Source organism: Neoarius graeffei, chromosome 5 (genome assembly GCF_027579695.1).
Source record: "Neoarius graeffei isolate fNeoGra1 chromosome 5, fNeoGra1.pri, whole genome shotgun sequence".
Taxonomy (NCBI): Eukaryota; Metazoa; Chordata; class Actinopteri; order Siluriformes; family Ariidae; genus Neoarius; species Neoarius graeffei.
The window spans coordinates 100,657,077-100,679,022 of NC_083573.1; the positions used below are offsets into that span (position 1 = coordinate 100,657,077).

Consider the following 21,946-nt stretch of genomic DNA (forward strand, 5'->3'; position numbering starts at 1 on the left):
TAAAATATCACGTTTTATCAGTGTTTCTCAAATCGCCGATGTGACCAAAAGCAAAGTTCTGAGTCTCACAGATGAGTCGTTTTCTATATTGAATAAAGTCCTCTGTAAATTCAAATAGTCGCCTATTATTTGAATTTGTCTGACATTAAGCAAGGCAACAGTTTTGTGACACTGCCTATAGCTCCGTCAGTTTAGGTTACACTTTCATAATCAACGTCACCTCTGAATGTGGAGGGAATGTGGAATGCGGAGAAACTACGAGTAACCAAGTTAGACTCAGCATCAAACTGTCAAAAAGATAACGGATCGGTGGCTGAAGAGCGGGTCAGTCAAAAGAAACGCACAAGAACTGTCTGACACGAGCAAGGACAAAGTGCAAAGATATGATGATTCAGTGAGCACTGATATGGAGTCCCAGGATAGTTTGCTGCAGGAGCTCCCTCAGAGTAGTAGTGAAGCTCAACATGACCATGGAAAATCGAGTGCTAAAGCGAAAGGAAAATACCACAGCGACTACATCAAATTTGGATTTTTTTGGACTGGGAATGCGGAGGATCCGAAACCACATTGTGTTCTGTGCTACGAAACATTGGCCAACGAGGCAATGAAACCTGCTAAGCTCAAGCGGCACTTCGAAACTAAACACAGGGATTACGTCAACAAACCGACTGCATTTTTGAGAGAAAATGTGAAGAGCTTCAGGATCACACGAGAAAGGGAGCCTCACAGTTTTTTGTGCCTGTGGAAAATGCGAACGCTCCAGCAGCTTCATACAGGGTCTCCCTGCTGATCGCGAAAGCAGGCCAACCTCATTCAATAGGCGAGACTTTAGTTCAGCCAGCTGCAAAGGTTATGGCTAACATAATGCTTGGGGGGAAAGCAAGTGATGAAATGAACAGGGTACCTCTGTCCAATGACACTGTTCAGCAGCGCAGAACATCCATGGCTGAAAATGTCCAAGAGCAGCTGGTGACACGTTTACGTCAAAGTCAGTTTTTCTCTCTGCAAATGAACGAATCCACTGATATTGAGAACGAGGCAAATCTCCTGTGGTTTTGTAAGGTGTATATATGACGGTGCTATGCATAATGATTTTCTTTTTTTGTCACTCCCTGCTGACCAACACCACAGGAGAAGTGATTTTTTTTAACTCACTTAATGATTTCATTGTGCAGAATAACACTGACTGGACAAGATGCGTTGGCATTTGCACAGACAGTGCGACTGCGATGACGGCAGAATACAAGGGCCTCGCTGCGCGTGTCTGCACAGTAGCACCATCTGCCACAGCAACACACTGCTGCATTCACAGAGAGCAACTGGCAGTGAAAAAATGCCCCAGTGTCTTAAACCAGTCCTGGACGAGTCTGTGAAAATAGTTAATCTGAGTAAAAGCAAAGCACTGAGCACAGGTCTTTTTAAAGCTCAGTGTGAAGAAATGGGAAGCGAGCACACGAAACTTCTTTTTCAGACTGAAGTTCGCTGGTTATCGCGTCGGAAAGTTCTCACCCGTCTATTTGAACTGCGTGATGAGGTCAAGTTATTCCTGCATCAAAGTGATGAACTGTATGACAGAATGCATGATTTCCGATGGCTCGCAAAATTGGTTTATCTTGCTGATCTGTTCAGCACTCTCAATACCTTGAATTTAGCGCTGCAAGGAAAAGCCATCACAGTCTTTACTGTCCAGGACAAAATTAAAGCCGCACACCTCAAGATGGAATTGTGGTGTGCCCGTCTCGATCGCCAAGAATTCGATAGTTTCCCTACGCTGGCAGATTTTCTTCTCACTGCCGAGGAGGTCCGGGATGGCGGCACAGTTGCAGCCTTTAAGGAACATCTGCAAGGCCTTCACTCACAATTGGGCAGAGGTGGACAGTAATCAGAATCGGAATTACTTTATTAATCCCCGGAGGGAAATTCAAAAAATTAAGTACATTTACTTGAGTTCTGTACTTAAGTACACTTTTTGAGTATCCGTACTTTACTTGAGTATTTTTTTTGGCAACTTATGACTTTAACTTCACTCCATTTGAAAGACAAATATCGTACTTTTTACTCCACTACATTTCTATCAAGGTCCTCGTTACTCGTTACTCTGAAGCAGCTTTGAAAGTGGATGTTTTTTCTTTTCTAAAACGTGTTTTTTTCGCAAGTGACCCTGAGACAGCTGATCAGTAATCACTCGGGTCACGTCACGTCCACAGACTATAAAATCAAGTTCAGTGATTTCTCCGCAGAATTATTTAACACGATCAGTTGATGGCAGAATGGAAGGAGGCGGTCCTTCTGGGGAATGCACACACCCATGTTTCAGTTTTCTGAAAGGAATAACGAGTCGTTTCATTTGATTTTTTTTTTTTTTTGCCTAAAATGGAGTAAATCACAGCCTACAAAAACTCGTTGTCCGATCTGCGGAAGCATATTGAGGTTTGTAAAAGTTTTATTCCAAGAGAAAGCTTACCCAAAGTCACCCATGTTTCAGTTTTCTGAAAGGAATAACAATTGATTTCGTTTTAAATGTTTGCTCCGTTTGCCTAAAACAAAGCACGTCATAGCCGACAAAAACTTGCTGTCTGACCTGCGGAAGGATATTAAGGTATGTAAACGTTTTATTCCAAGAAAAAGCTTTTCATAAAGTTGACTGTGCTTTAGAGCTAGCGATAACGTTGCAATATCTCTGCAGTCTGCTTATTCAAACGACTTTCTATGGATTTTCCTGCCAAGTTGCCATAGTCTTGTCCACAGCTAACATTTACACATAGCGAGTTAACTTGGACACTGTTAGCTAGCATGTAAAAATGGAGTTACGCTAACATGAATAACGTTAACTTATCTGAAGTCCTTTCAGAAATATGTTTTAGCATAATCTTGTACAAGTAAACAGAATGTACAAATCTTTCTTTTCTAGTAATGTTAGCGACCCAATATGATTTTGAGTTTGAAAAGAGTTTGCTAGCGTCAGGTGGCGCTTCACTGACTAGCTAGCTTATTGTTAAATCACCATGATTCCACAGGCAGATTCATATGTGCATGAATACATACACTTACTCATGTATACACACACACACGCGCGCGCACATGACATGTGAGATGGACAGTATTTTACTCGTCAGTCACAACAAATTTTCAGAATGTTTTGTTTTGATGTCAGATGATGGTCTTGCATTTATTTTTCTTGCTTAAAGCAGTGTTGCTGTTGGGCAGTTATTAAGCTCGAGGTGTGGATCTGGGTTTTAATCAGGTTCGATCGTCATTTTTATTTTCTGAGGAAGCTGCATTTACAGCTATTCTACTGTCTTCCTGATTAACGTACACATACATGTGTGCACACACTGCCAGAGCTGGGTCAGAACATGACCATGTCAGTGGGGTGGGGAGGAGCGTTACAATAAATAAATAAATGGCAACGGCTCTTTTTCAGTTCAGTTGTGTTTCATTTTGTAACATTCTACCAGGTGTTTATTTTACAGGTTCTACAAGTTAGTCAGTAAATCCAGTCGGTTGTTTCAGAGGCATTAGGTTTTGTAAGCGTTGTGGCAATAATACAACAATATGTTGACAGAAAATGTATTTTAAATACTTAAGTATTTATAAAATCAAGTACTTCAGTACTTTAACTTAAGTAAAAATTTGACTGTTCAACTTTCACTTGCATTGGAGTAACATTTGATCAGTGGGATCTGTATTTTGACTTGAGTAATGAACTTGGGTTCTTTGTCCACCTCTGAATTGTGGAGATCTTTCCCAGAATTAGATGTGGGCTTTGAGTGGATCAGAAATCCATTTGGAGACAGAAAACAAATTGAGCACGTCAGTTCCAAGCTATCACCAAGAGAGGTTGACGGTCTTGTGGACGTCGCATCAGATGGGACACTGAAGATGACGTTTAAAGAGAAATGCTTGACAGACTTTTGGGTCCACATCCAACCTGAACCTCCTGAGCTGGCTGACTCTGCTCTGAAACTGTTAAAGGTGTCATTCCACGACAAACCGTTTAATACTTGCTCTTTTTGAAATACCAGAGGTCACTCCAAGTTGCATATGCATGCTGCATGTGAAAATATTCTTCTCACCCCATTCCCTGTATTAGCCTATGAAAGAAAATAAATGGAAAAACGAGCGAATCAGAAAAAGCCCTACGAACTTACGTCACTTCAAAAATTAGTAGTCATGGTCTCGCCCATAACCCACTGGAGGGAGCGTCACAGTGCTGTTAGCCAATCAGAAGCGATATGTTTACATGGCATGAATATTCATGAGTAAGAGCTGAAATCCTGTCGTTCTCTCCCCACCCACTCCTCCACCAAAGTAGAACAGCGTGAAACAGGAGCACCACAGCATTTTTTTCACCAAAACTGGCTCACAGGGCATTCATTCATACTAGAGACCACCGCACAATTAATGAAAAAAACGATGCAATGACACCTTTAATGCCATTTTCAACCACGTACAACTGGGAAGTTGGATTTTCCACTCTGGTTGGACTGAAAACAAAGCAGCGCAACTGGATCAATGTGGCCTCCAATATGAGATTAAAACTGTCCAGTTTGGAGCCAGACATTGCTTCACTGATGGATCAGAATAAGCAGCACCATTCTTCCCATTAAGATAAGGACAACAATGAGTGAGATGACTGTACTATTTGTAAAACTGTCATTTCATTAGTGTGTAATTTGTAATATCCTGTTGAAGTCGGCTCATTGTTTTTTGTTCGGGATAATTAGGGGGTTTGGTGGTCCGCGAGATATTTTTATTAATAAAGTGGTCCTTGGTCTGAAAAAGTTTGAGAAACACTGAACTAAACTGAAAACTGATGTGTGTTGTTTAAAGTTTAATGTATTATTCTCTAAGAAACTGAAACATGTCTATGAGAATCAGATTTACTTTCTACATTAATTCCATATCATCAATCAATAAAAATTAAACTTGTGAATTGTAATTCTAGCTGTTTAGATCTTGTGTCTCCACCTCTATCCGTCCCTTTCCCTTTCTTGTAGTTAAATCCATCGTCTCATATGAGCTGAGACACGTGGATCTGTCCAAGTACAAACACACAGTCTCTTTATTTTATATTTTTATTCTGACATCAGAACCTTGTGTTCAGGGAGACACTTTATTTCACAACTGATGGAACACACTGCATTTATCCATCAGATATTCACAGATTTCATCATTTCTCTTCCAGTCTGTATCGGTGTAATCTGACAGAGGAAAGCTGTAGAGTTCTGTCCTCAGTTCTCAGCTCAAACTCCTCCAGACTGAGAGAACTGGACCTGAGTCTCAATAAACTGCGGGATTCAGGAGTGAAGCTGCTCTCTGCTGGACTGGAGAATCCACACTGTACACTGGAGATTCTGAGGTATACACACACACACACACACACACACACACACAGAAACAAACCTCTGGCACTTTTCCAGGAGATGGTTTCACTTTTTACACTACCAGGTTATTAAACCAACCTTTTGACACACGTGAACACACCACCTGTACTCAGGTCCACTCCAAACCCCCAGAAATCAGAGGTGTGTGTGTGAGCAGAGAATGATACACACCAACTGTTTTACTGTCTGTTTGAAACTCAACACACAACTTTGTGTTCAGTTCAAATAATTACATCATATTTTCCCCAAAATCTTGACCTCCAGCAGTAAAACAACCCCAATAAGAAGTGTCCATCAAACCCCACCCTGACAAACTCCTGACCAATCAGAGAGCTCCCTCATGGACAGTGTCTTGCAAAAGTATTCACCCCCTTGGAGTTTGTCCTGTTTTGTCACATTACAAGCTGGAATTAAAATGGATGTTTGGAGGGTTAACACTATTTGATTTGCACAACATGCCGACCACTTTAAAGCTGAAAATAGTTTTATTGTGACACAAACAAAAAATATGATGATCCTCCCCCCCGAAAAAGAAAAAAACAGCAATCTGGAGTGGGCATAGGTATTCAACCCCCAAAACCAGTACCTTGTAGAGCCACCTTCTGCTGCAATTCCAGCTGCAAGTCTCTTAGGGAATGTCTCGATTAGCTTAGCACAGGGGTTCTCAACCTTTTCTGCTTCGAGGCCCACCTATTCATACTTGTACCCAGTCGGGGCCCATTAAAAAAGATCCCCAATTATTTTGGCTCATCTATTCTATTAGAATCTAATAATCTATTGTAAATTGTATTCATGGGGTGCAACATCACTCCCTGTTACAGATGGGAGCCCAGGAATTAAATAAATCCGATAAAAACTGTTTTTAATTGTAGGTGTTGTATTTAAAACTGTATGGATGTGCCAGAAGCCAAACCATGCATGCAGGACATTCTCAGCCAAAAGGGATTAATGATCCAAAAGTGGAGTCTGGTCCATTAACACAGGAACTTATTGCCATGTTTGCGTTCAGCAAATGAGCAAGTTATTAAACCCAAGAAGTGGATATAGAAACCACAATGGGATTCGATCCTTACTCACTAACAAAGAAGGATTTTTCTTGTGAAACAAAAGTTTACTCGCTAAATTTGATATTAGGAGAATAAATTTTGATCCTCTTGTAGCCGTAACTAAATACAAGGACAATAGTTAAGCATAATATTAATGAACTTAATGTGAAGATAATCAACAGATTTTAAGGATTTTTTAAAAGATTGTGTATATTTTTAATCTTTTGTATTTGGAATGATTTGTATCTGTACACGACCCCGCCAGCTCCGCTGATCAACTTATCGTCTTTAAATAAAGTCATTCATTCATTCATTATGAGTTGGAAAATTATCCATCCATTGAGTTCCCCGACATTTCAGACTCCCTGGTGCTGCAGACAGACATCGTTCTACACCGGCAGTCCCCAAACACCGGTTCGCGGACATTCCAAACCGGGCCTTGACACGAAAAAAATGCAAGGGGGAAAAAAAAAAACAAAACAGAAATGTGCTCATCACACCCGTTTAGATGTCAAACGTCTACGTGGAGACTGCACAGATTGCATAGGTGGCCCATAGCAGCATATTAAACAGCTTTTTTTTTTTCAATCATGATGACTGTCTGTCTGTCCTGCCCCTCAACACGTAGGCTACTTAACCCGCAGCGCAGTCTCAGTTCAGCTCAGTTCATGGTCAGCGGTACTGTACAGTCAGTGCTACACGTTAACTAAAATGAACAAAAAGCAGACGTCATTAGCGAATTTCTTTGGTGTGGGTAGGGGCGAAAAAAGGCCCACTGATGATACAGGTGAACCAGAAACGTCGAAGAAAAAGAAGGGATCTTTCAATCGCAAATCTGACGAGTCATATCTTAAATATGGGTTTGCACAGACCAGTGACTCGCATGCACCAAATCCCTTGTGTGTGGTATGTGGCGATAAGTTGTCGAATGAGGCTATGAAGCCATCCATGCTCATTCGACACCTAGAATCCAAACATCCGACACTTAAACACAAACCCCTTGAATTCTTTGAGTGTAAAAAACGTGAACAAGATTCACAAAAACTCGTGCTCAAGACAACTGCATCTGTGAATGTGGCTGCGCTAAAAGCCTCATACTTAGTGGCTAATCGAATTGCTAAATGCAAGAAACCTTTCACTATTGGGGAAGAGCTAATTCTGCCATGTGCAAAAGACATGTGCAATGAAGTCTTTGGGGAGGCAGCAGTAAAAAAGATAGGCGCGGTACCTCTTTCGGCCAGTACTGTCCATAGGCGGATTGATGACATAGCGGAGGATATTGAGACACAGTTGATGGAGAGGGTAAGAGGGTCACCATGGTTTGCGATTCAGGTTGATGAGTCCACTGATGTGGAAAACCGGGCAATTCTGCTTGTTTTTGTGCGGTACATTTTTGAGGAGGATGTGTAGGAGGATTTGTTGTGTGTACTGTCACTCCCAACAAACACCACAGGTGCAGAATTATTTCGAGCTTTGGATGGTTATGTGTCCGGGAAGTTAGACTGGTCCTTCTGCATCGGCGTTTGTACTGATGGGGCTGCAGCGATGACTGGGCGGCTGTCCGGTTTCACTGCGAGGCTCAGAGAGGTTGCACCTGACTGCGAACACACACACTGTGTCATTCACAGAGAAATGCTGGCCAGCCGTAAATTGTCACCTGAGTTGAATGCTGTACTAAATAATGTAGTTAAAATTGTCAACCACATCAAAGCACACGCACTCAACACCCGGTTACTTGAACAGCTCTGTGAAGAAATGGATGCAGAGCACAAATGCCTTCTCTTACATGCAGAGGTCAGATGGCTGTCGAGGGCGAGATCACTGGCCAGAGTGTTTGAGTTGCGAGAGCCTCTGCAGAAATTTCTGGCAGAAAAAAAATCTGAGTTGGCCGTGCATTTTAGTGATGACCATTGGGTGTCAAAACTCGCGTACCTCTGTGACATTTTCAGCTTGCTTAATGAGCTCAACCTGACACTCCAGGGGAGGATGACAACGGTCTTTAAAGTGGCAGATAAAGTTGCTGCATTTAAAGCAAAGCTGGCTCAGTGGGGACGTCGAGTAGGCAGGGGTGTGTTTGATATGTTTCATACATTAGTGGGGATATTGGGAGAGACTGAGGCAGCGCCAGCTCTGTCGGAGCTGGTTCGTGGTCACCTTTTTGCGCTGTCGAAAGAATTCGAACGGCACTTCCCAGCCTCCACGGATCCGCGTCAAAAGAATGAGTGGATACGCAACCCGTTTGCCAGCATCCCCAATCACCTGCCCATTCAGGAGGAAGCACAGCTTCTCGAACTAGCAAATGACGGTGGTCTTAAGACTATGTTCGAGCAAACCGCTTTACCTGCATTTTGGATCAAAGCCAAAGCGGAATACCTGGAAATAGCCGCAAAAGCGCTCAAAACATTGCTTCCTTTTCCAACCACATACCTATGCGAGGCCGGGTTTTCTGCAGTGACCGTGACCAAAACAAAACTGTGCAATTGATTGGACATTTCAAACACATTAATGGTGTCACTGTCTTCCATCACCCCCAGATGGAATCTTCTTGTTGCAGGGAAACAAGCACAGGGCAACCATTAAAATAAATTGCATTTTGGCCTCAACGCGCGCTAAATTTATTAATTCGTTGTATTAATTTGTACAGTACATATTGTGTTGTGCATGTTGTTTCGCGTTTACTTCCTGTTCATAGTTCAATTTTCACTTGTTCAAGTTCACATTCTTTTTCAAGAGTTTGTTACCTACTGTTCATGGCTGAAATGGTTATTTCTTAATATGCATGCACAACACCATATGGAATATCACCAAAATTGTCCCCTAATAATAAATGATCATGTATCCCCCCCCCAAAGACCCCCAATGGTTGGAACATACCAACCTTAAAGTCACTTGTGAATAAATACCCCCACCCCCACATATTGTATCCTGCTGACTATCCTCATTTGTAAAAGTATGTGCACGCGAACATACAGTATGTGCCCCCCCGGTCCGCTGGGGAAAAAATGAGAACCAAACCGGTCCTTGGGGCTGAAAAGGTTGGGGACCCCTGTTCTACACAGACACACAGATGAAAACCTGGAAGAGGATGGAGGACAACAACTTTTTATATGTGGCTGAGTTAAAGATCTGGGGATCAGGACACTACAAGATAAATCCTGTCTCGTTTTTGCCCGGGTAAGGAGAAATTTCTGGGCTTTTTGTCGGCGTCTTTGCGATGGTTGCTAGGACACTACAAGTTTTAGTATCGAGTGTAAACAAATGACAGCCGCTCGATTCTCAAACCTCCCTGCTCTTCTCTTCCAGCAGGCATCACAGATCCATATAATTTACCCACAAACATATTTATTTTTCAAATCAAGTTTATTTGTACAGCGCTTTTAACAATAAACATTGTCGCAAAGCAGCTTTACAGAATTTGAACGACTTAAAACATGAGCTAATTTTATCCCTAATCTATCCCCAATGAGCAAGCCTGTGGCGACGGTGGCAAGGAAAAACTCCCTCAGACGACATGAGGAAGAAACCTCGAGAGGACCCAGACTCAAAAGGGAACCCATCCTCATTTGGGCAACAACAGACAGCCTGACTATAATATTAACAGTTTTAACAGGTATAACCCTCAACTGTCCTCATGGGGCCGTCCTTCACAGGAGTGGGGCGATAAAACTCCGACCAGACACAGGGCACCAGGATGGATCAAGCAGGTCCGAGGGGCAGAAGAGGCCAGCATCTCAATCCCAGGATCAACATGTAACTCAGAGGGACAGATGGGGGGGGGAGAGAGAAAGAAAACACGTTGTTAGGTATGCCCTAAAAATGACAAGTATTAAATCTGTGTGGTAGGCTCGCAGAGATGAGAGTCTTTACATCAGGCATGACGCACAATGGCATGTTAATATGGTAAAAAATATATCATGACCTGCTCTGGCTGGATGCTTGATTGGGTGATGGGAGCACACTCCTCAGCAATGATGAGATGCAGATGGGACCCTTAGGCCTGGCCAAGACAATTCAGTTACATTTCACCGGGTCTGGGACATGCGACAGAAAGTCTGACGGCTGATTCCCTGCAGGCTACGATAGCCAGTCGAGGTCCCCACCGTCTCCACCAAAAGATTTCCTGTTGACTCCATGTAACTCAGAGGGACAGATTTGGGGTGGGGGGGGGAGAGAAAGAAAACACAGGTGGTTAGGTATGCCCAATGTCACCTGAATAAGTAGGAACAGTATACATATTGCACCGAGTACAAGCAGGGACTCCGGCAACTAACTATGACAGCATAACTAAAAGGAGAGAGCCAGAAGGTAACACAGGCATGAGGGAGCCCCGGGACATAAAGCAGCCAGCCACTGCACCATCAACAAACTCGAGTGAGCAAGCGAGTGGGGACTGACAGCATCCATACATCCCAGTTTACCAAAACACTCTATGTCTGAGGACCCTCCAGATCTACTCCTTTACCTCATAAACACCATTAACAAAAGGCTTGACTAAACAGATATGTTTTCAGCCTAGACTTAAATGCTGAGACTGTGTCTGATTCCCGAACATTACTTGGAAGGCTGTTCCATAACAGTGGGGCTTTGTAAGAAAAGGCTCTGCCCCCTGATGTAGCCTTCACTATACGAGGTACCAGCAGATAGCCTGCACCTTTTGATCTAAGTAGGCGTGGCGGGTCATAGAGGAGCAGAAGTTCACTCAGGTACTGTGGTGCGAGACCATTTAGTGCTTTAAAGGTCAATAGTAGTATTTTATAATCAATACGAAATTTGATTGGGAGCCAATGCAGTGTGGATAAGACAGGCGTGATGTGGTCATATTTTCTAGTTCTAGTAAGGACTCTTGCTGCGGCATTTTGAACTAACTGGAGCTTGTTTATGCACTTATTGTAACATCCAGACAGTAAGGTATTACAATAATCCAACCTGGAGGTAACGAAAGCATGGACTAGTTTTTCTGCATCATGCAATGACATTAAATTTCTTATCTTTGCAATATTTCTGAGATGAAAGAAAGCTATCCGGGTGATGTTATCAATGTGAGTTTCGAATGAAAGACTGGGGTCAATAATCACTCCGAGGTCTTTTACTGCTGCACGTGAAGAAACAGAAAGGCCATCCAGAGTTACTGTGTAATCAGAAAACTTACTTCTAGCTGTATGTGGTCCTAGCACAAGTACTTCAGTCTTGTCAGAGTTAAGCAGAAGGAAATTTATAAGCATCCAGTGTCTAATGTCCTTAACACATTCCTCAATTTTATTAAGCTGGTGTCTCTCATCAGGTTTTGCAGAGACATACAACTGTGTGTCATCAGCATAACAGTGGAAACTAATACAATGTTTACGAATAATATCGCCCAGAGGTAACATATATAGAGAAAAAAGCAGTGGACCCAAGATAGAACCTTGTGGAACACCAAACTTTACCTCGGTACGTCTAGAAATATCACCATTTATATCGACATACTGATAACGATCAGTTAGATAAGACCTGAGCCAGGAGAGGGCCATTCCCTTAACTCCCACAACATTTTCTAGTCTATCCAGAAGAATGGAATGATCAATGGTATCAAATGCTGCACTAAGGTCAAGCAACACAAGTAGCGAGACACAGCCCTGATCAGACGCCAACAGTAGGTCGTTTACTACTTTAACCAGTGCTGTCTCTGTGCTATGATGAGGTCTAAATCCTGACTGATACATTTCATGGATGTTATTCCTATGTAAATATGAGCATAACTGCTGTGCCACAGCTTTTTCAAGGATCTTGGAGATAAAGGGGAGGTTTGATATTGGCCAATAATTGGACAGCTGACAGGGATCAAGGTCAGGTTTTTTAATCAGGGGTTTGATAACTGCTAGTTTAAAGGATTTGGGTACATAGCCAATCATAAGAGAAGAATTTATTATTTTTAGAAGCGGTTCAATTACTCCAGGCATTATCTGTTTGAATAGATGTGTCGGTAAGGGATCTAGTACGCAAGTTGAGGCTTTTGATGTAGAGATTAATGAAAGTAATTCAGTTTCTTTTAGGGGAGTAAAACATTCTAACTGATGATCTGATACAGTTATATTGTTAACTACAAGGTCACTTTCATTGTCTAACCTTAAATTAGTAGTTTGAATTTTTTGTCGGATATTCTCAATTTTGTCATTAAAAAAATTCATGAAGTCGTTGCTACTACATACTGCAGGTGTGCATGTGTTGATAGTGGACTTATTCCTGGTTAATTTTGCGACAGTATTAAATAGGAATCTAGGATTATTTTTGTTATCTTCTATTAGGGAGGAGAGATATGTTGATCTCGCAGCACTAAGAGCTTTTTTATACTTCAGGAAGCTCTCCTTCCACGCCAATTTGAACACTACCAATTTTGTTTGACGCCATTTACGTTCCAATTTTCGAGTGGTCTGTTTGAATGTGCGAGTGTCATCATTATACCAGGGTGCTAATTTTTTGTCTCTGACCATTTTCCTTTTTAGAGGAGCTACATTATCTAAAGTATGGCGGAATGTTGACTCTAAGCATTCAGTTGCCTGATCGAGTTCTGCAGGGGCTGACAGTGACCCAATCAAAGTTGACAGCTCTGGGAGATCATTTATAAAGCTCTGTGCAGTAGTTGACGTGAAAGTACGTTTAATACAGTAGCGTGGTGAGGTGCATATATTATTACTCAGACATATTTTGAATGAGATGAGACAATGATCTGAGATAACTTCAGACTGTGGAAGTATGACTATATTGTCTACGTTTAATCTGAATGTTAGTATTAGATCAAGGGTGTGACCACCATTATGGGTCGGTCCTATGACATTCTGCTTAATCCCGACTGAATCTAAGATGGACACAAACGCTGTTTTTAAAGGGTCTTCTGGGTTATCAAAGTGAATATTAAAATCTCCGACAACTAAAGCTTTGTCTAAGGAAATAACCAAATCTGAGATAAAATCTGCAAATTCAGAAAGAAACTCAGAATATGGCCCCGGGGGCCTGTAAATAATAAGCAATGGAATTAATTGGGTAGACTTATTTTTCGAGGCTACATACATTATATGAGTATGAAGAACTTCAAATGTATTAAATTTATAACCAGGTTTGTGTGTTACACCTAGATAATCGTTATAAATAACCGCGACACCTCCTCCTCTGCCAGTTAGACGAGGCTGGTGTATATAACTGTATCCAGGAGGACTCGCTTCATTTAATGCTATATATTCATTTGGCTTAATCCATGTTTCTGTTAAACACAGTACATTAAACTCCTGATCAGTAATGAGTTCATTAACCATTAGCGCTTTAGATGTAAGAGATCTAATATTTAATAGCCCCACCTTTAGATCAAAGGTGCTGGCAGCAGCTGTACAGTCAGTCTGATCTAATTTTATATTGATTAGGTTACTGGAACAAACTCTCTGAAAATTTCTACCTTTTTGTTGAGCTCGGGGAACAGACACAGTCTTGATGTAGTGGGCCCTGAGTGACGACTCTGTGCAGCTAGCAGACAGTCGGTTTAGCCTGTTCGTCTGCTCCCTGGCCTTGGCTCTGGATTGTCAGAAATTAACTAGGCCTGTTCTGAGACTATGACCTATGCTGCAGGAAATGAGAGCAGCACCTTCCCGAGTGGGATGGATACCGTCCCGCCCTAACAGGCCAGCAGTGCCCTCAAAATTAGCCCAATTATCTATAAAACCCACACTGTTTTCAGAGCACCACCTGGACAGCCAGCAGTTCAGCGACCATAACCTGCTGTAAGCTACATCGCCACGCCGCATTGGGATGGGGCCAGAGCATACTACAGCATCGGACATCGCCTTCGCTAATTTAAACACCTCTACAAAGTTACTCTTAGTAACCTCAGACTGACGAAGGCGTATATCATTAGCTCCTGCATGGATAACTATCTTTGAGAACCTGTGCTTGCCTAGGACCCTAAGATTACCTGCTATGTCCGGCGCCCTGGCTCCCGGTATACACCTGACTAAAGCTGCTGGTGCCCCTAAAGGCTGAGCTAATTTCACGTGCCGTATGATAGAGTCCCCTATAACCAGAGCTCTTTCAGGTTTCTCAGTGGGTGCATCACTAAGGAGAGCAAACCTGTTCGACACGTGACGCGGAGAGGAGTGGTGCTCCCGTGGGTGAGCCTCAGCGGTAGCTTTGGCTCTACGCTTATGCCGCCGAGCCGTCACCCATTCGCCCCGCTGTAAGGGCTCTAATGCCGGAGTTGGGGGATTGCTAACTCCACCTAGGGCGTCCAGACTTTCCCTAACAGAAACTACACTGTTCTCACGCTCACTAACCTGCTCTAAAGCCTGGACACGCGCTTCTAGCACTGAAATCTTCTCCGTCAGAGAGCTAACTAATCTGCACTTATCACAAGTAAAGCTAATAGAGCTATCGCTAGTGACGGAGGAAGAATGACTAAACATCCTGCACTCAGCACACTGAACAGGCTGAAGGTGTGCCATGATGAAAAGATTCACGTACCTTAAATGAAGATCTGTTGATATTAAAGCAGATCAGATGGCCTCCGCTTGTGGACTTTACACAGGAGGAGAGAAAAAGAAAGCTTCCGGTCTCGGCGTTCTTCCGATAAAAGAAAGAGAAAAAACCGGAAAAAAAAACCGGAAAAAGGAAAGCGAAAGTGAAAAGTACAAAAATGAAAGCGACAGTATAATCGCTTTCTAATCGCTTTTTATAATATTTATTTATTCTGCTCTCTCTCTCTCTCTGTGCGCATGCAAGTTAAATGTAAAGTAGTAATGTGACAAAAATAAAGGCTTCTTAATTTACCCACAAATGTATTTATTCTACTTGAAAGGTGTACGGCAAACCAGTTACTGAACTTGGGACACTACGACATCCTGAACTATTTAGTATTTGGCTTTAAACTTGGGGAAAAAATTCGCAGCCCACTACCTGGCGCTTCACGGTCCACTCATGGGCTGCAGCCCAGTGGTTGAGAAACACTGGCTTAGCACATCTAGCCACTGGGATTTTTGCCCATTCCTCAAGGCAAAACTGCTCCAACTCCTTCAAGTTAGATGGGTTGTGTTTTCAGAGTTTCAGAGTTTATTTTATTTTTAAAAGGGACAGTGTACAAATTAAACATTATCCTTGTGGTAAGGACAGATGTCTGTACCAGGTTATAGCAGTACATGCTAATTTCCACCTGTAGTCCCTTGGCAGGTGGATGTAATAAAAAAGATAAATAAAATGTACAGGAAATGTCACCAAATCTGGCATTAGAGCAATTTGTAGTGATTTAGACCAGTAAAATAGAAGTGGATAGCCTCATAAAGCATACATAGCAGTGTCATTTTTCACAATCACACACGCAAGCACTCACAAACACACACACCATAAGTTAAACGAAATGTGCAAAGGAATGTGCAAGCCAGTGCAAATATGCATTATCCCATCCCACTACCCCCTTTTTACATAGAGTATAAGTTTTACCACTCCAACCTCGAGAGAGAGAGAGAGAGAGAGAGAGCAAGACATGCTCTCCAAATCACCAAAACTTCACATTTCAGTAGGTTTTACCCTCCCACACCTAATAGTCATACGCAAGCATAATAAGATAAAATAAGAATTTAAAAAATAAAGAAATAAAATAAAAAAAATCCCCCCCACACACACACAGGACTCTCCCATCCCTCACAATCCCCACACACCCACAAACACACTAAAAAGTGCAAGATCTGCATACCCCCCCCACACACATATACCCCCCCCAATACCCCCACCCCCACCACACACACACCATTCAATAAAATGCCCTATCCTTTTCTATCCATGTGTGCATAATTGAGTTGATAATATCCATTTCTTTATCAAATGTGAAAAAGACTTAAAATTTGTACAGGATATTAATTCTGTTGGGAGGCTATTCCACTGATTTGTGGCTACAGAAGAAAAAGATGATTTACCAAATGCAGTCTTTCGTAGTGGGACACTACATTCCCCCCTCGACACTGATCTAGTGGTACGTGTTGATACCTCTGAGCATAAAGAAATAAATTGTTTCAAAGGTGGTGGTGCATCATTATGTATAATTTTAAAAAGCAGGCAGAGATCTGCATGCCTAATTAGATTTTCAAGGCTCAATATGTTATATTTACGAAGAACAAGGCAGTGGTGGTAAGAACGTTTTCTCCTGGCATGGATCTTTATGGCACTTTTGTAAATTGAGCTGAGGGGTCTTAATACCGTTTTGCAGGCTTGTGACCAACTTGTGATGCAGTATAGAAAATGAGACATAATCATTGCATTTAAGTATAAACTAGATGCATCAGACTTGAGAGAGTTGCGTATGTATCTGAAATTTGATAGATTGAACTTCAGTGTGTTACTGAGTTTTTTTACATGAGATTTAAAACTAAGAGTTGGGTCAAGAGTGATGCCTAGGTATTTAAACTCAGTTACATTCTTTATGGCTTGCCCGTTGATTGTGATTTCAGGATAGTTTCTGATTTTGGTTTTGCTTGTAAAGAACATGGATACCGTTTTATCAGTGTTTAAGACAAGACAGGAGCTATGCAGCCATTCTACAACCCTTTTCATTTCATTTGAAAGTATAGTTGCAACCTCAGATGCATTATTACCGTGCACATACAATACAGTATCATCTGCATACATTACAATATTAACTCGGTCACATACAAGTGGGAGGTCGGTAATGTAAATACTAAACAGCAATGGCCCCAAAATAGACCCCTGTGGCACCCCCATTTCACATGCCTTGGATGAGGAAAGTGCACTATTAACCCGCAGACACTGGTAACGATCACTAAGATAAGATTTAATCCATTTTTGTGTGTCAACAGACAGATCGTAATTAACTTGTTTATTTATTAGTTTCTCGTGGTTGACTGTATCGAAAGCCTTGCGAAGATCAAGGAAGACTGCTCCCACCACCCCTCCTTGATCAAGATATTTTTTTATTTTCTCAATGAAATAGCAACAGGCAGTTTCTCGTCTCGTCTCGTCTCGTCTCATCTCGTCTTCTTCCGCTTATCCGGAACTGGGTCGCGGAGGCAGCAGTCTAAGCATGGAAGCCCAAACTTCCCTTTCCCCAGACACCTTGGCCAGCTCCTCGGGAAGAGCACCGAGGCGTTCCCAGGCCAGCCGAGAGACATAGTCCCTCCAGCGTGTCCTGGGTCTTCCCCGGGGCCTCCTCCCGGGGGGACATGCCTGGAACACCTCCCCAGGGAGGCGTCCAGGAGGCATCCGAAAAAGATGCCCGAGCCACCTCAGCTGGTTCCTCTCGATGTGGAGGAGAAGCGGCTCTACTCCGAGCTCCTCCCGAGTGACTGTGCTTCTCAACCTATCTCTAAGGGAGCGCCCAGCCACCCTGCGAAGGAAACTCATTTCAGCCGCTTGTATCCGCGATCTTGTTCTTTCTGTCATTACCCAAAGCTCATGACCATAGGTGAGAGTCGGAACGTAGATTGACCGGTAAATTGAGAGCTTCGCCTTTTGGCTCAGCTCCTTCTTCACCACGACGGACCGGTAAAGCGACCGCATCACTGCGGAGGCTGCACCGATCCGCCTGTCGATCTCACGCTCCATCCTTCCCGCACTCGTGAACAAGATCCCGAGATACTTAAACTCCTCCACTTGAGGCAGGACTTCTCCACCAACCTGGAGAGGGCAAGCCACCCTTTTCCGGTCGAGAACCATGGCCTCGGACTTGGAGGTGCTGATTCTCATCCCAGCCGCTTCACACTCGACTGCAAACTGCCCCAGTGCATGCTGAAGGTCCTGGTTTGAAGAAGCCAACAGGACAACATCATCCGCAAAAAGCAGAGATGAAATCCTGTGGTTCCCAAACAGGATTCCTTCCGGCCCCTGGCTGCGCCTAGAAATTCTGTCCATTAAAATTATGAACAGACCTGGTGACAAAGGACAGCCCTGCTGGAGTCCAACATGCACTGGGAACAGGTCTGACTTACTGCCGGCAATGCGAACCAGACTCCTGCTCCGTTCGTACAGGGACCGGACAGCCCTTAGCAAAGAGCCCCGAACCCCATACTCCCGAAGCACCCCCCACAGAATACCACGGGGGACACAGTCGAATGCCTTCTCCCGATCCACAAAGCACATGTGGACTGGTTGGGCAAACTCCCATGACAGGGTCTCTGCACATTTCTGACCAGCAAAAATAATACTTTTTAAGACCATTTTAAGACCACTGAGTATAAAAAAATAAGACCACTACCGCGGAACAAATACGTACAGTAAAAAAAAAAAGCACACTCTAGGTTAAGTTCAAAGCATTTTTTTTTTTATAAAAAATGTGCATCTTCAGTTTACAAAACAGAACATTAGCTGCCTTCTCGATATTTTAATAGTAGGGTACTGCTGTAAACAAACAGTGAGGAAACAAATTGATCTTCAGTTAACAAAACAGAACATTAACTGCTTTCTCAATATTTTAATAGTAGGGTACTGCCATGAACAAACAGTGAGGAAGCAAGGAAGTTTGACTACTGATCGAACTGCCTCTGGGGACTGTTGTTGCCCGACTAGCAGCATAGCGCATATGCTTTTCCCCTTTCGAGTGAGCGTCAAGGGCTTTACAGCCCATTGTTGTTAACTTGATGTCTTTCCGACATACCTTACATCTCGCTTCATATTCTGAAGTTGCTGTTGTTAGCCAACTTTTGTATTTTGGCTCCTCAAGCCACTTGTTACTAAACTTACACTTCCCCATCTCCGTTCATGTTCAAGTTCAACCACTTCTTCCTCGTCTGCTCTACTCTCAATGGTTCTACTACCAGTGTTGGGCACGTTACTTTCAAAAAGTAATTAGTTATAGTTACTAGTTACTTTTCCCAAAAAGTAACTGAGTTAGTAACGGAGTTACTTTGTCATAAAAGTAACTAATTACCAGGGAAAGTAATTATTCCGTTACATTTTGTTCCCCCTCAAAAAAAAAATCAAATTCAATTAGTGTAATCATAATAAAAGTGAATGCTAAATGTGTTTAATGACTGAAATGGACACTTAACAGAACCAATTAGTAACGTTATCTACACTATATTAATATTTTTGTGGGACAATGTGAGATAAGACATCTATCAAATGTAATATATTTCTGAAGTTATTAAAATTGTTACTAATTACTGGCCACTGACAAGGACAAACGCTTTGTTCCTCGACATAATGTGCATTGCACGTAAACACTCTTGCCTTTTATTTCAAGTAATGAAAAGTCCTGTCTGTATTTCCAGTGTGAAAGCGCAGTGCTGGGCTGACCGCTCGCCATCGCTGGCTCTTCCGATTGAAAGAGCGCGCGGTAGTGCAGTAGGCGTGGCCTACCTACGTATGTTGTCCAAATCTACTCTGATTGGCTTACTGTGCCGTTGTCTCGCATCTCCCCGCCCCACACGAAAGCAGAGTAAAGAAAGGCTGAACGAGCAGCGTGCCAGATGAGAACAGCTTTAATAAAGTAATGCATAGCATTTTATTGTAAGTAACGGGAACGGCGTTATAACGATGTAAAAAGTAATTAGTTAGATTACTCGTTACTAAAAAAAAGTAACGCCGTTTATTTCTAACGCCGTTATTCCCATCACTGTCTACTACATGGATAAAAGAACACACTGCCCCCAGTGGCGTGGTTCCTGCGCTATTAGAACTAGTGCTAGACACACAACGGCTCTTGTGCTACTTGTTCAGCATCTTGATAACAAACGACGCTGGTTGAATAAATAACGTTAGCGCGGAAAAAAAATCCAGACATATGTTTTTTTTTTCATTTACCGTAGGCTACCCGGATGAAATTTAATACCTCCCATGTGAAATTTAATACCATAGCTCAAAAAATAGCGAAATATAATGCTTTTTAAGACCTTAAAAAACACATATTAAAAATAAGACTTTTTAAGACTTTTTAAGGATCCGCGGAGACCCTGCATGAACCCTCGAGCACCCTATGAAGGGTATAGAGCTGGTCCAGTGTTCCGCGACCAGGACGAAAACCGCATTGTTCCTCCTGGATCCGAGGTTCGACTATTGGTCGAATTCTCCTCTCCAGTACCCTGGAGTAAACTTTCCCTGGGAGGCTGAGAAGTGTGATTCCCCTATAATTGGAGCACACTCTCTGGTCCCCTTTCTTAAAAAGAGGGACTACCACCCCAGTCTGCCACTCCAGAGGCACTGTCCCCGACCGCCACGCGATGTTGCAGAGGCGTGTCAACCAAGACAGCCCCACAACATCCAGAGACTTGAGATACTCAGGGCGGATCTCATCCACCCCTGGTGCTTTGCCACCGAGGAGCTTGCAAACCACCTCAGTGACTTCGACTTGGGTAATGGACGAGTCCACTTCTGAGTCATCAGCCTCAGTCTCCTCAGTGGAAGACATGACGGTGGGATTGAGGAGATCCTCAAAGTATTCCTTCCACCGCCCGACAATGTCCCCAGTCGAGGTCAACAGCTCCCCACCCGCACTGTAAACAGTGTTGGCAGAGTACTGCTTCCCCCTCCTGAAGCGCCGGACGGTTTGCCAGAATTTCTTCGAGGCCGACCGATAGTCCTTCTCCATGGCCTCCCCGAACTCCTCCCAGTTCCGAGTTTTTGCCTCCGCAACTGCCCGATCTGCAGCACGCCTGGCCTGCCGATACCCGTCGGCTGCCTCAGGAGTCCCGGAGGTCAACATGGCCTGATAGGACTCCTTCTTCAGCTTGACGGCATCCCTTACTTCCAGTGTCCACCACCGGGTTTGGGCATTGCCGCCATGACAGGCACCGGAGACCTTGCGGCCACAGCTCCGTACAGCTGCATCCACAATGGAGGTAGAGAACATGGTCCACTCAGACTCAATGTCCCCCACCTCCCTCGGAAGCTGGGAAAAGCTCTCCCGGAGGTGGGAGTTAAAGACCTCCCCAACAGAGTGCTTGGCCAGACGTTCCCAGCAGACCCTCACCATACGTTTGGGCCTGCCAGGTCTGTCCAGCTTCCTCCTCCGCCAGCGGATCCAACTCACCACCAGGTGGTGATCAGTTGACAGCTCAGCCCCTCTCTTCACCCGAGTGTCCAAGACATAGGGCCGGAGATCAGATGAAACGACTACAAAGTCGATCATCGACCTCCGACCTAAGGTGTCCTGGTGCCACGTGCACTTATGGACACCCCTATGCTCGAACATGGTGTTCATTATGGACAAACCGTGACTAGCACAGAAGTCCAATAACAAAACACCACTCAGGTTAAGATCGGGGAGGCCGTTCCTCCCAACCACGCCCCTCCAGGTGTCACTGTCGTCGCCCACGTGAGCATTGAAGTCCCCCAGTAGCACAATGGATTCCCCAGTCTGAGCACCCCTCAGTACCTCTCCCAGGGACTCCAAGAAGGCCGGATACTCTATACTGCCATTTGGCCCATAGGCACAAACAACAGCAAGAGCCCTCTCCCCAATCCGAAGGCGCAGAGAGGCGACCCTCTCATTCACTGGGGTAAACTTCAACACATGGCGGCTGAGCTGGGGAGCTATAAGCAAGCCCACAC

General features: G+C 43.5%; 1 protein-coding gene across 5 annotated transcripts in view; it reads left to right on the top strand.

Annotated features, from left to right (window-relative positions):
- Positions 1-21,946, top strand: part of LOC132887155 (NACHT, LRR and PYD domains-containing protein 12-like) — a 72,391-nt gene that overhangs the window by 30,367 nt on the left and 20,078 nt on the right. For all 5 annotated transcript variants that reach the window (XM_060922609.1, XM_060922610.1, XM_060922611.1 and 2 more), the window contains exon 10: positions 5,189-5,362. In XM_060922609.1, coding sequence (XP_060778592.1) covers positions 5,189-5,362 — 174 coding nt within the window. The remainder of the gene's footprint in view (positions 1-5,188; positions 5,363-21,946) is intronic.